This window comes from Jaculus jaculus, chromosome 8, assembly GCF_020740685.1.
Source record: "Jaculus jaculus isolate mJacJac1 chromosome 8, mJacJac1.mat.Y.cur, whole genome shotgun sequence".
Lineage (NCBI taxonomy): Eukaryota > Metazoa > Chordata > Mammalia > Rodentia > Dipodidae > Jaculus > Jaculus jaculus.
Window position 1 is genome coordinate 108,975,816 of NC_059109.1, and position 14,983 is coordinate 108,990,798.

A 14,983-nucleotide genomic window follows, 5' to 3' on the forward strand; every position below is an offset into this window, starting at 1 on the left:
TATGACTGCTAAGCCATCTCTCCAGCCTAGAAAACTTTCATTTAAATTAATGAAAATAACTGAAAATATATTAAGATTCCTAAACATTCAAATGGCCACTATTAAATATGACTTAAATATCTGCTTTAAAAAACATATCTAAAATTAAGTGATTATTAAGGTGCTAGCCCCAAAGCAATTAAAATCTAAAAACATTAGTACTGGCTTTCTACAATAAACTGACTTAGCCAAAAATGGCCTCAATATTTATTCAGGTCTTCCTTTTCCATTATTATCTCACTGACTGATAACAAAGGTAATGAACTCAAGACTTTACACTGGCTTGGTTACTGCTGGTTTTCCATCTGCTAAAATGAGCTTGCAAACTACGTAAAAGCTGGGACCAAGTTTGTCTTGCTTACCACTGTATCCCATAGCACTCTACACAGTGCCTGGGTAAAATAGGAGGCAATTAGCAAGCATCTGAACTTTGACCCTACATATTTTGGAGGATATGAAAATGCATTTAAAAAGCAATAAAAGATAATGTTTGGGCTGGGGAAATGGCTTAGCGGTTAAGGCATTTGCCTGTGGAAGCCTAGGGACCCCGATTTGATTCCCCAGGACCCATGTAAGTCAGACGCACAAGGAGGCACATGCATCTGGAGTTCGAATGCAGCAGCTAGAGGCCCTGGCATGCCCATTCTCTTTCTATCTGCCTCTTCCTTTCTCTCTCTCTCAAATAAATAAATAAAATATTCAAAACAATAATGTTTGACTATTAATCTCTTTGGCTTTCTGATCACTATGTGATCTTTCCTTGTATAAATTGTATTATAGTAGTAAAAAGTAAATTAATGTAGTCTTTAGCCTGATACAAATACATCCTGTAACCCCAAGTCCTTCCAAATCAATTCAAATCAAATATAATTCATACCAAGTTCTATGGTGAAAGAGAAAATATTTCTTTTCTTAAACTGAAAGCAATGCAAGGATGTCAATTTTCACCACTCCTACTTACATTGGAAGTTTTAATCATTGTTACAGAGTAAGAGGAAAAATAAATGACAGACATACCAATTGTAAAGGAAGACATAAAACTGTCTTTCTTTGCATATAACATGATCATGTAGAAAACAAAGTATCTATAGAAACAAAAACCTAAATCCACCTAGAATTAATTTGTGAGTTTAGCAAGCTCACAAAGTTAACCTATCAAGGTCAATTGTATTAATAACAAAATCACAGAAATAGAAAATAGCTTAATGATTGCCACAGACTAGATAAGGGGAAAGAGGCAGGGGACTAGGAGATAGAACAAATAATCCCTGTGATGGAATCACTCTGTTTTTGTTTTTTTTTTTTTAATTGCAGTGGTGGTCTCACAAGGCTACACCTGTGAAAACATTGAACAGAACTACATACACATGCAAATACACAAGGGTATATGTAAACAGTGAAATCTAAATACAGCGAGTAGATGGCATCAACCCAATTTCTTGGCTGTGATGTTGTAGTCAAATTATGTAAGATATTACAATTGGGAGAAATTGGCATATGGTTTCTGTGAGTTGTTTCTTACAATTATACATGTATTTACAATTATCTCAAGATGATAAGTGGACTAGAATTCTCATACATTACTGATGCAAATGCAAAATAGTATGTCCTCTAGAAAATAATTTGTATAAAGTTAAACATACATTTATCATATGTGGTAGTCTGAATGTGAATCTATGTCCTCCATATCCTGGGGTATTTTTATCAAGCTTACAACTTAAGTTTCCAATAGCCTGCAGGTGAGGTGTCACTGGGGGCATATCATTCAGCCCAGCCTTAGGTGTGTGGAGAGTTAAGTTTGAGCTCTGGCTGTTTATGTTTGCTGTCTACTGGTGTTGGTATTGTCTCTCTGCTATGGATCTATGGAAGTGAGCCAGCTTCTTCTGTCATGATGAAGCTTCTCCTGGATTCTATAAACCTGAAATAAATCCTTTCCTCCCATGAGATGCTTCTAGTTGGGTGTTTGTCCCATAAACGAGAAGGCAAACTGCAACAGAAAATTGGTATCTAGAAGTGGGGTTTCTGATGGATGAATCTGAACCTGTGGATTTTGGTCTTGAAAAGTCTTGCAGTGCTGTAAACAGAGCTTTATGGGGTATTTTGATGAGAGTTTCAAAATTCTACATGTGGAGAATTATGGACTGTGAAGGCTTGGCTTATAAACTTTTAAAGGGGATAGTGAGAGCTTGGTTGGAACTCAGCTACTAGTGGAAAAGCTGTGTTATTCTGCCCATGCCTAGAGGGTATGATGAAGGTTGAATTTAAAAGTAATGGACTGGTGTGCTTGGTGGAAGGAACAGAACAGAAAGATGTACAGTTTACCACAGGAAAAATTCAAGCAAGCTTGAAGTTACAGGCATACGTATTGGTTTTAGGTTACTGAATCTACAATTTTGTTAGTTCCCACCATTAAGGGTCGGACAACTGCTTTGCATTGGACTAATGGCTATGATGCCCTAAGGTTGAGCCACTGAAAGTAGGTGGCTTGAAGGAAGACTGATGAAGGAGTATTCTGCTCTTCAAGGTCAAGATGTAGCCTCTCACTGGATTTCCAAATTTGGCTGTTACACAACTGGTGCTGATTTTGAAAACATGAAAAATGCAGGTCATGAAATACACATGGTTCCAGAAGCCACTAAGATGTGGCAAAGTAAAGCAAGGTTAAAAATCCCTGTATGGAGATCCAATAAGGCCATTGTATGCAGCTATGAAGATGGACCGTGGTTTGCGGTACAGACCCGAAGTTGTTTTGGATATACCAGGACTGTGGAACAGCTGTGATAGATATATGCCATGCCATATGTATAAATTTATAGAATTGTACCAAAAACTAAGAAGTTAACTTTTGTATGTTATTCTAAAAATAAAATTTAAAAAGCAATCTTGACATTTACATCTTATAGTTGGTATATTCAGAGACTATTTAGAATTTAGTTGTTTGCAGAATAACTCCAGGTACAATATATTTAAAAGTACTTATAGGTTTCATTTTACAGTGTACTTTGAAATTCACAAAACATATGAAAATCTCCTGACCCAAGCTTCACCAAGGGAAAAAAAAAAAAACACAAACAGTAAATTTTTTTTTTAAAACTTTAAAGATCAGATTTATTTGGAGAAAACAAAACAAAACAACCCCCCCCCCCCCCACAAAACCCACAACCCAAGGATGGGATTTTACATCTCAAGACATCTTCAAGGTAATGTCTACAGATTACAAATCATTTTCATAGAAGATATTTTTGTACAAATTTTACATGTTCAGGAATGGGACATGAGTCAACCCCTGTTTTGATTTTAACAGAGGAGCAAAGAAGGCGAGTGGGATAAAACAGCATTTTTACTTTATTTTTTTTTTTAGATGCAACTAGTTAGAAGGAAAATAGACATGAAGAGGGCCAACTACCTTTCCATTGTCTACAACCAGTGGTTTTTGAAAAACTCATTCAACCTTGGTTCTTTCTCTAAAAGCCCATTTCCTAACTACTAGTCAATCAAGTCCACTGGATAAGCGATTTGCTATGCCCACTGCTGCAGCACACATAAATCAACACCCCTCCCGGCAGGGTTTGCAAATAAGACCAAGACATCATTTGTCTAAGTATCCCAACTGCCCACAATGGGGAAGGATTCCATCTACTGAGCTGACCCCTGCAGAGATACACATCTTAGCAAACTACTTTGTTGCCAAGAGAAGCCTGGACCTTGTTAAGTAGTTCTTTTATATCCTTTATTCTCCCAAAAGAGAGAATAAAGGATATAAAAGTAAATGGTTTTAATGTCAAAAATACTCAGTAAACACAAAGTAAAACAGTATTTATTTTAGTGATCTTTATCCAAATTGTAGTTTCAGATAACTTATTGAACAAGTGCCTGTTCATTTCCTTAACATAAACATATTTGGTTTTGCTGAGACATTAATGGTGACTATAATAATTATTATATACTAAATAAAAAATTAAATACCTATAAATAGAATAAAAGCTACTCAGGTAGTTTAAAACAAAATAGCTTTATAGTCTTTAATTAAGATATTAAAGACCATGACATTAGGCCCTTTTCAAGGATCATATGTACTAGATTAAATAAATTATTGCCTATGTACAGATAAGAAAGTGTTAAGGATTCATTAACCCCACAAAGTTTAAGTAAAAAATGCATAATAATCTTTTTTTTTTAAATCTTTGAATGTTTCTTAGAGGTATATTGCATTTTAAAAATGTATCCTAAATGCAACATTCAAATCAGGTGAACAATAAATGCCATGCATTCAAATTAGCCTAGTTAAAACAGTACTTAGCTGTAATGCTTCTGTTAATTCTGGCTGAGATTATGCTAACCTCCCAGATAGGGAACAAGAGGTCAGTCCATCTGTGAAATACACCAAACCTTCAGCAGTTTCCACATAGCCTCTGCATTAAATTGAACAATCTGTACAGAAATGCCACTGATGACAGAACCTGCTTGTTCTGGATTTTCTTCACATTTTATAGAACATTGGTCCAACTGTTGCTATAATATCTTCATAGGGAGCACTCTGATGCAGCTCAATAGCCTGCTGTTTTTTTAGGACAAGAAAGGTATAAAATTTGACAGCTGTCTGCTTTTGGTCACTATTTCTGCAGAGCTCCTTTAGGCTAAAGGACTGCATTCCCCTCTTGTTGGAGTCCTGGGAAAATAATCAGAAAAGAAGAAAGAGGAACAGAACCATTACAAGTAATGTAGGCTGTGAATGCATAGTGAATGACTAAACACTTAAAATTTTGATAAGTGATTATGATATCCTTAAATGGAGAATTAGCATGACTCCTTAATAAGCTTATAAAAACACCACAGATCAATGAAAACAAACTTGGTTCATTGAGAAAATGCATGCCAATGAACTCTAAAGTATTATGCAAATTTGTGTTATGAAAATATGAGTAGTTTTAAAAATTGATATTAACATAAACACTTCCTATGGAAAGTCCAACTAGTCTACATTGCAATCAGAAAAAAAAATTCATAGGTCTTTCTTTGGGAGACTTCAAATACAATAGAAACACATGATTGGCCTACCAGGCTTCTTTTCCTCAACAGTACTCCGGATGGGGAGTCTATAAAGCAACCTTAATAGTAAGGGTAGAATACATTTATAAGTTTCAGTGGCAGGAGAATGTAACTAGGCAAACATCGAGTCTCCTTCCCAGATACAACTAAATTACAGAATAAAAATGTAGCTCCCTTAATGAACAGAAGGACTTGGTATCACATTCCTGTAAAGTATAGTTATTTAGTTAGAAACACTGCAGCAAATACTGTCCAGTATCCTGTGCCTTTCATACACTTTGGATGGTTAAAAAGCACTTTTAGAAACATGTAGTATGAAAACAGACAGGATGTTATGGAGGGAGGGCACAAGGGAGGAAAAGAGGGGGAAGAGAACAACATTTGAAATACCACATAATAAAAGGGGTTCTATTATATTGTCTACAAGTTTGGAAAAATAATTAAGGGTGTTACATAGATAATAAACAAATAAAAAATGAGGTAATGGACTCATACCAGACTCCTCACAAAATCAAGAAACCTGATGGGAAGACAGCAGGGGACAGCTGAGCAGCTGCTGAAGAACAAACAGGACCAGCTGAGCAGCTGCAACTCCAGGCATCCTGCACTGTCTCCCATCCCCCAACAGTCAGTGCCGCAGTGGACCATCAGAGAACCACAGGCCATCCGGCATAGCTGATCAGAACACCAGATCCACAGCGCAACATGAAAAGATCGAGGTAGGCATTCAGCATTGGCGCTACAACCCAAAAGGTAAGGAGGCTAACTGACACAAAAGCAGGTACATAGGCCTGCACTGGAAGTTCTCATCTCTCTTTCCATGTCAGACCAGGTTATGAGTTGCACATTCTTGGTTGGCTTTAACATTCTCAAATAAGCTGTATTTGGGATTGACAATTATTGTCATTGACATTTTCTGCTTCCCAGTGTCTTTGTCTTTTTCTTCTGTCATTATTGGGAGCAGGGTCTAACTTGGCTCCAGGTTGACCGGGAACCCATTTCAGACCAGAAATCTCAACCTCCTAGTTGAGAGGATTAAGAGTGTGGGGCAACACACCCCCTTAGTGACTTTGGCTTTATTATATTATCTATTTGTTTTTGTTTTTTGCTTTTTAATTTTTATTTATTTGTTTGAGAGCAACAGAGAGAGAAAGAGAGAGTGGGAGAGAGAGAATATGGGCGCGTCAGGGCCTCCAGCCACTGCAAACGAACTCCAGATGCATGTGCCCCCTTAAGCATCTGATGTATGTGGGTCCTGGGGAATCGAGCCTCGAACTGGGGTCCTTAGGCTTCACAGGCAAGCGCTTAACTGCTAAGCCATCTTTCCAGCCCTTATCTATTTGTTTTAATCCCCAGTCTTATATAAATTCTCTCTCTCCCTCATTCTTCCTCCTTCCCTCCCTCCCTGCCCATCTCTTTTCTCTCTTTTAATAAATAAAAATGGTTGGGATTGAATGTGTGTATCGTTCAGTTGAATTTTAGAATTTTCAGTAAATTGCTCCACCCAGACTACTAGTGTTGCAGTAAGGTTTGCATTGCTGGCAGACATCGCCTGACCAAGAGAAGCTTTTAGGAAAAAAAGTTTATTTTGGCTTACAGACTCAAGGGGAAGATCCATGATGGCAAGGGAAAATGATGGTATGAGCAGAGGGTAGAAATCACTCCCTGGCCAACATAAGGTGGACAGCAGGAACACAATGGCAAGGGGATACCAGCTATGATACCCATAACCCTGCCCCCAACAATACACTGACTCCAGGAGGCATTAATTTCCAAATTTCCATCAGCTGGGGACCTAACATTCAGCACACCTAAGTTTATGGGGGACACCTGAATCAAACCACCACATTCTGCCCCTGGCCCCCATAAACTGGTAACGATCCATGATGTAAAATGCAATGCACTCATCCAACTTTAAAAGTCCTCAATACCTGTGGAACACAATGAAGGCAGTCTAAGAGGGAAGTGAAATATCTCTATAATGAAAACTTTAAAACACTCAAGGCAGAAACTGCAGAAGACATTAGGAAGTGGAAAAACATCCCATATTCTTGGATTGAAAATGCCAATCTTACCAAAAGCAATCTACACATTTAATGCAATCCACATCAAAATTCCAAAAGCATCAATCCCAGAAATAGAAAAAAACAATCATAAAAGTCATTTGGAAGCACAACAGTCCTAGAATATCTAAAAAAATTTTGAGCAACAGAAATAAGGCTAGTAGTGTCACCACACCTGATTTTAACCTACATTACAGAGCCATAGTGTTGCAGTCAGGTTCACATCGCTGGTAGAAATCACCCAACTAAGAGCAGCTTGTGGTAAAAAGAGCTTTATTTTGGCTTACAGACTTGAGGAGAAGCTCCACGATGGCAGGGGAAATGATGGCATGAGCAGGGGGTGTCTATCAACCCCTGGCCAACATAATATGGACAACAAGAACAGGAGAATGTGCCAAACACTGGCAAGGGGAAACTGGTTATAACACCCATAAGTCCATCCCCAACAATACACTCTCTCCAGGAGGTATTAATTCCAAAATCTCCATCAGCTGGGAACCTGGCATTTAGAATACCTAAGTTTATGAAGGACACCAGAATCGAACTGCCACATTCTGCTCCTGGCCTCCATAAATTGATAACCATACAACTTGAAAAATCCCCATAGTTTTTATCAATTCCAATAATGTTCATACATCCCCATAATCCAAGATCTTTTTTTTTTTTTTTTGAGGTAGGGTCTCACTCTAGCTGAGGCTGACCTGGAATTCACTATGTAGTCTCAGGGTGGCCTTGAACTCATGGTGATCCACCTACCTCTGCCTCCTGAGTGCTGGTATTAAAGGCGTGCGCCACCACACCTGGCTCTAAGACCTTTTAACTGAGCTACAATACCAAAAATAACCTCAAAAAAACCCATAATGGCACAGAACAAACATTCACTGCAAAAGATGGCATTGGGCATAGCAAAGAAATACTCAAATGCATGATTTAAACAGGGAAAACACCAAACTCTGTAGCTCCAAGTCCAACAACTCTAGCCAGTGACAAGTCTCCAAGTCTGATAGCTCTAACCAGCAACAAGTCTCTGGTATTCCAATTCCGCCCCTCCAGCTAGGTTACTCATAGTCCTAAAAAACCTCATCAGGCTGGCAGCTTTCCTCAGCAGCCATCTCGTGGTCCCTGCATCTCCACTGGGTCTCCACTGCAACCCATGGTTCATCCTCACTGCCCCATGGGGTCTCCACACAGACATCCAGCAAATCTGCTTCACACTGACCATGACCATTTCCAAAATACAAGACTGTGTTGCAAACTCAATGACTCTCTCTTTCCTGTATTTCTTATTCTCTACTATACCAGGTAGGGTGCCAATTTGTTATTCCAGGGGAAATAAAGCAGACTTTGAAGAACAGAACACTCCATGAGCACTTAGGCCCCTTCAAAATGCTCTACATTCCTCTTGTTGCCCCAGTGCAGGTCAGATGGTCCAATCTCAAAGGTTGTAATCTCTCAACTGCAGCTGAAGCAGCTGAATGGGCAGCAGTTCACCCAAAGATTTTTGTGTGTGTGTGTGCCATTATCCCTCTGCTCACACCAGTTCATTTCTATGCAAAGCAACCCTGCACAACTTCTCAGGACACGGGCAGAACAGCAAACTTCTTATACAAACTGCTAGTCCAGATCCAGCAAAGCTCTATCTCGCCCTCACAAGCCAAACCTCACAGTCCATAGTTCTTACTGCATTCAGGTCTTTCAACTCTGACCAGAATAGTCCATCAAGCTGTACTGACAGCACTGCAAGGAGGCTCTTAGGCCAAGGTCTCAAATCCTTCCACATTCCTCTTAAAAATCAGCTCCTAAAGGCCAAAGCTATAGCCAGGTGTCTAGCAGCAATCGCACTCCTCAGTACCACTTTATTGTTGCAGTCAGGTTTGCATTGCTGGTAGAAATCACCTAACTAAGAGCAGCTTGTGGGAAAAAAGAGGTTTATTTTGGCTTACAGGAAGTTCCATGATGGCAGGGGAAATGATGGCATGAGCAGAGGGGGGACATCACCTCCTGGCCAACATAAGGTGAACAGGAACAGGAGAATGTACCAAACACTGGCATGGGGAAACTGGCTATAACACCCATAAGCCCACCCCCAACAATACACTCCCTCCAGGAAGCATTAATTCCCAAATCTCTATCAGCTGGAAACCTAGCATTCAGAACACCTAAGTTTATGGGGACACCTGAATCAAACTGCCACACATAGTAACCAAAACAGCTTGGTACCAGCACAAAAACAGACACATAGATCAATGGAAGAGAATAGAGGACCCAGATGTAAGTCTGGGCAGCTACAGCCACCTGATCTTTGACAAAAATACCAAAAATACTCATTGGAGAAAAGACAGCCTCTTCAACAAATGATGCTGGAAAAACTGGATATATATCTGTAGCAGGATGAAAATAGATCCTTATCTCTTTCCATGCACAAAAATTAAGTTCAAATGGATTAAAGACCTTAACATCAGATCCATAACTCTGAAACTGCTAGGGGGAAAAATAGAGGAAACTCTTCAACATACTGGCATAGGCAATGACTTTCTGAATATAACCCCAGTTGCTCAGGAAGCAAAATCACTAATCAACCACTGGGACCTCATGAAATTACAAAGCTTTTGTACAGCAAAGGACACTGGAAATAGAGCAAACAGGCAACCTACAGAATGGGAGAAAATCTTTGCCAACTATATGGTTGACAGAAGATTAAGGTACAAGATATACAAAGAACTCAAGAAACTAAATAATAAGAAATAAAAAATCCGAATTTGAAAATGCACTATGAGCTGAACGTGGTGGCAACACCTTTAATCCTAGCACTTGGAGGCAGAGATAGAAGGATCACCATGAATTCGAGGCCATCTTGAAAATACATAGTGAATTTCAGGTCAGCCTGACTAGACTGAAACCCTACCTCAAAAAAAAAAGCTATAGAACTAAATAGAGAGTTCTCAAAAGAAGAAATATAGATGGCATATAAACATCTAAAAAATGTTCTACATCCTTAGCCACCAGGGTAATGCAAATTAAAACTACTTTGAGATTCCATCTGATTCCTGTCATCCTGTCAGAATGGCTGTCATCAAGAAAACAAATGACAATAAATGCTCGTGAGGATGTAGAAAAACAGGAACCCTACTACACTGTTGGTGGGAATGTCAGCTGATACAGCCATTGTGAAAACCAGTGTGGAGGTTCCTGAGACAGCTAAAAGTAGATTTACCATATGACCCAGCTATACCACTCCTAGGCATAGATCCTAAGGACTCACTGCACTCTACCTTAGAGATTTTTGCACATCCATGTTTATTGCTGCTCTATTCACAATAGCTAGGAAATGGAACCAGCCTAGATGTTCCTCTACTGATGAGTATATAATGAAGATGTGGTACATTTATATAATGGTGTGGTAAAGAAAAATAAAATCATGAAATTTGCAGGGAAATGGATGGACCTGGAAAGGATTATACTTAGTGAGGTAACCCAGTGCCAGAAAAAAATGAGGCAATAAGTTAGATAACAATACAACTATAAAGTTTATAACAAAACTTATACTACTCATTATCACATAATATTTGAGACAGAGACTGGTGTTTAATATCCAGTCTCTTCTGAAGTTAGCCCTACGTATATCACTCAAGACCATCTCACTCCAGTGGAACTTCAGTAAAAACATAAAATTGCTTTGTTTTCATAAATATCTAGGTGCTTAAAGTCAATATTTTATTTATTTTTAAAAATTAAAACAGAGCCAACAACCCTATCTTACCCGTAATCTATTTAACATCTGGAATAATCTTCGATTCCATATATCCACCTCAACAGTTTGTTCACTGCCTGATGATTCCTATTTGAATAATAAATAAAATATTTCATTTAAGCAAATTTTACTAAATGTTTACTATTTTTCCAAGCATAATGTCAACTACAACAAAAATACAACTGTAATACCCAGTTCTGCCAAATAGTTAGTTTGTAATGTGATAAAGGAGAAAATGACACAAATACCTGTGGCAGGATTATGCCTTACCTCTCCAATTTGTATTTTGATAAGCAGATTCAAGGTGGGAGATTCTGTAGTCTTTGTTGGTGATGTAGCCCAGAGCTTGTGCCCTTACTAAGTTTTAATACTAAAGATATAAGTTCAGCCACTTTATATATATATAAAGGGAGGGAGGGAGGGAAGAAGGGGAAGGGAGGGAGAGAGAGAGAGAGAGAGAGAGAGAGCGCGAGCGCGAAAGGGAAAGGGAAAGAGAGAATGCGCACGCGCACCAGGCGTGGTGGCGCACACCTTTAATCCCAGCACTCGAAAGGTAGAGGTAGCAGGATTGCGGTGAATTTGAGGCCACCCTGAGACACATAGTGAATTCCAGGTCAGCCTAGGCTACAGCAAGACCCTACCTTGAAAACCAAAACCAAAACCAACACACACACACACACACACACACACACACACGTGAATATGAATGGGTGTGCCAGGGCCTCTTGCCATTGCAAATGATCTCCAGAGGCATGCCCCACTTTGTGCATCTGGATTTAGGTGGGTACTTGGGAATTGAACCCAGGTAGTCTGGCTTTGAAAGCAAGTGCTGCTGAGCCATATCTCCAGCCCAAAATTCTGCTACTCTTGACTGAGATTGTCCCAGTATGGTCAATCTGAACTCAACTGACAAGAACAAATATAAAGCTGTAGAAAAATGGTTGTTTTAAGGCCTTTACCTGAACTTTAGCTATTAACACAGACATACTAAAAATTGGTATAAAGGGCTGGAGAGATGGCTTAGTGGTTAAGGCACTTGTCTGCAAAAATCTAACAACCAGGGTTTGATTCCCCAGTACCAATATAAAGCTAGACATAAAGTGACGCATGCATCTAGAGTTTTATTTGCAGTCACTAGTGGCTATGGTATGCCCATTCATTCTCATATTCTCTCTTTCTCTTTTCTATCTCTCTGTCTCTCTCTTTGCTTGAAAATAAACAAATAAATAAAATTTAAAAGTTGGCATTTATGGCTGGAGAGATGTTTTAGTGGTTAAGGTGTTTGCCTGCCAAAGGACCCAGGTCGATTCCCCAGGACCTACATAAGCCAGATGCACAAAGTGGTGCATGTGTCTGGGTTTGTAGCAGCTGGAGGTCCTGTTGTGCCCATTCTCCCTCTCTCTATCTGCCTCTTTCTCTCTCAAATAATAGAATAGAATAGAATAGAATAGAATAGAATAGAATAGAATAGAATAGAATAGAATACCATATGTTAAAAATTAGTGTTTAGGGGCTGGAGAGATGGCTTAGCAGTTAAGGTGCTTGCCTGTGAAGCCTAAGGACCCATGTTAGAGTCTGCAGATCCTGCATAAACCAGACACACAAAGGTGAGGCAAGCACAAGGTTGCACCTGCCCACTAGGTGGCACAAGCATTGAGTATTCCATTGCAGTGGCTGAGGCCCTGGTGTGCCAATTCTCTCCCTCCCTTCGCATCTCTCTCTCTCAAATAAAAAAAATTAAAATAAATTGGTGTTTAGGGACTGGAGAGATGGCTTAGTGCTTAAGGCACTTTCCAGAAAAGCCAGAGGATCCAGGTTCAGTTCCCCAGTACTCATGCAAAGCTGGATGTACAAGGTAGCACATTCATCTGGAGTTCATTTGCAGTTGCTAGAGACCCTGGCAAGCCCATTCTTTCTGTCTGCCTCTTTCTCTCCCTCCACACTCTCACTTTTTCAAATAAATAAATAAAATTGGTCTTCAGTAGTTTGACAGTTGGTTTAGAAAACTGATTTTGTCTAAATAAGGTTTTAACTCACTCACTGCCTGGCATGTTATATGATTAGGTACATTCTGTTCAGCCTAACTACTTTCAGAAATAGCTAAGTATTTTAAATGCCAAGCTGAAATCCTTTTATAGGAATTTAGTCCATTTCCTTATGAACTAATATCTTATGAACTGAGAATAGAAACTAGGCTTAGGAAAGGTGTTGATCTATATTATGAAACAACAATAAAGTGGACCTACATAGGTTTGGGGACATGCAAGTGGCTTTGTTATGACTCCTGTGTCATTTTTTCCTAGGCTAGCACTGATCCTACCAGTCAACAGCACATGTTACCCTGTAACAGGTCCACTCAGTTTCTAACATCTAATATAGCTTTGGAGCCCAAAATGCTTCCTTATCTAATATAGCTTTAGAGCCCAAGATGCTTCCTCAAAGTGTTCACCATCTTTGGACTCCAAGATGATTTTGAAAGACTCCAGAATATTCTGCCTGATATTTTGGATCCTTTAAGGCTAAAGGGACTGACTCAGTCCCAGAGCTGCTGGATCCCCATCCCCACCAGCTATACTGGCTTTCTATGCTGCATCATCTGCCAATGAGACTGATTTGAAAACATGGTCACTTTTTTTCCTGAAGAGTTTCCCAAATACCTCTAGCTAAAATTTATTTTCATTCCTTCTGATATATCCTTGGTCAAAACAGTTCACCCACTTTATTACTGTTGTTATTATTATTATTAGTTTTTCAAGGTAGGGTCTCACTCTAGCACAGGCTGACCTGGAATTCACTATGTAATCTCAGGGTGGCCTTGAACTCATGGTGATCCTTGTACCTCTGCCTCCCCAGTACTGGGATTAAAGGCATGCACCACCACACCGGCTCTCCACTTTATTATTAAATATATAAGTGTTATTTCTGAAACACAAAAAATTCTTAGTTATATCTTTAGGAGAAACCACATTTTCATTGATCTTTAACAAAGTTAACCAGAAAAAGCTTAGAATAGTCTGTGTATGTTGCCAATGCTGGTCCATTTGATCCATGTGAACACTGACAGTGAATCCATTGTGTGGAAAGTCCAGGGGATGAGTAAAAGGCTAAATTTGTGCCATGTTGCAGTTTGTGCAACCATATTTGAAAATAACCTGTGTCTATGGAAACAAAGACCATGGTGAAAATGGTCAATTCACTTCTAGCTGAGCCATTTGACTGTTTCAGGTGAAAAGTTCAGGCTACTTATTCTTTCTTCCCTAGATTACCTAAAGAACTCAGTCTGTTTTACATATATGTAAAAAACAAGCTAATAGTTTTGCAACTCACTATAAAAATAACTTATTTAAAAACAACACCATTTTAGTAGGTGTTTTAATAATATTAAAAATTTTTTATTTGTTTTTTTCAAGGTAGGGTCTTGCTCTAGCCCCAGGCTGATATGGGATTCAGTATGTAGTTTCAGGGTGGCCTAAATTCACAGCAATCCTCCTACCTCTGCCTCCTAAGTACTGGGATTGCAGACATGCACCACCATGCCCAGCTTGATAGTATTTATTAAAAATTTTTTTTGCAAATATTCCCTACAATCTTAAAAATGCCCTCAGCTGGGAAGATGGCTCAGCAGTTAAAGGTCCTTGCTTGGCAAAGCCTCCTGTCTTGAGTCAATTTCCTAGTACCTATGTAAAGCCAGATGCACAAAGTAGTGCATGCACATGGAGTTTGTTTGCAGTGACTGGCACACCCATACAATCTCTATTTCTCTACTCACAAATAAATAAAAACATTTATTTTTTAAAATTATTTATTTATTTATTTGAGAGCGACAGAGACAGAGAGAAAGACAGATAGAGGGAGAGAGAGAGAGAGAATGGGCGCGCCAGGACTTCCAGCCTCTGCAAACGAACTCCAGACGCATGTGCCCCCTTGTGCATCTGGCTAACGTGGGAGCTGGGGAACCGAGCCTCGAACCGGGTTCCTTAGGCTTCACAGGCAAGCGCTGAACCGCTAAGCCATCTCTCCAGCCCAATAAAAACATTTAAATAAAAACAGGTCATCAGTACTCTGAGACAAGTATCGAAGA

The 14,983-nt window shown here is 39.3% G+C and overlaps 1 protein-coding gene across 5 annotated transcripts in view; it reads right to left on the bottom strand.

The window, feature by feature from the left end:
• Positions 1-4,098: 4,098 nt before the first annotated feature.
• Positions 4,099-14,983, bottom strand: part of Rad21l1 (RAD21 cohesin complex component like 1) — a 38,668-nt gene continuing 27,783 nt past the window's right edge. For all 5 annotated transcript variants that reach the window (XM_045156893.1, XM_045156894.1, XM_045156892.1 and 2 more), the window contains 2 exons: positions 10,912-10,989; positions 4,099-4,708 (listed from right to left, as the gene is read on the bottom strand). In XM_045156893.1, the coding sequence (XP_045012828.1) occupies positions 4,520-4,708; positions 10,912-10,989 (267 nt within the window). In that variant the 3' untranslated portion in view covers positions 4,099-4,519. The remainder of the gene's footprint in view (positions 4,709-10,911; positions 10,990-14,983) is intronic.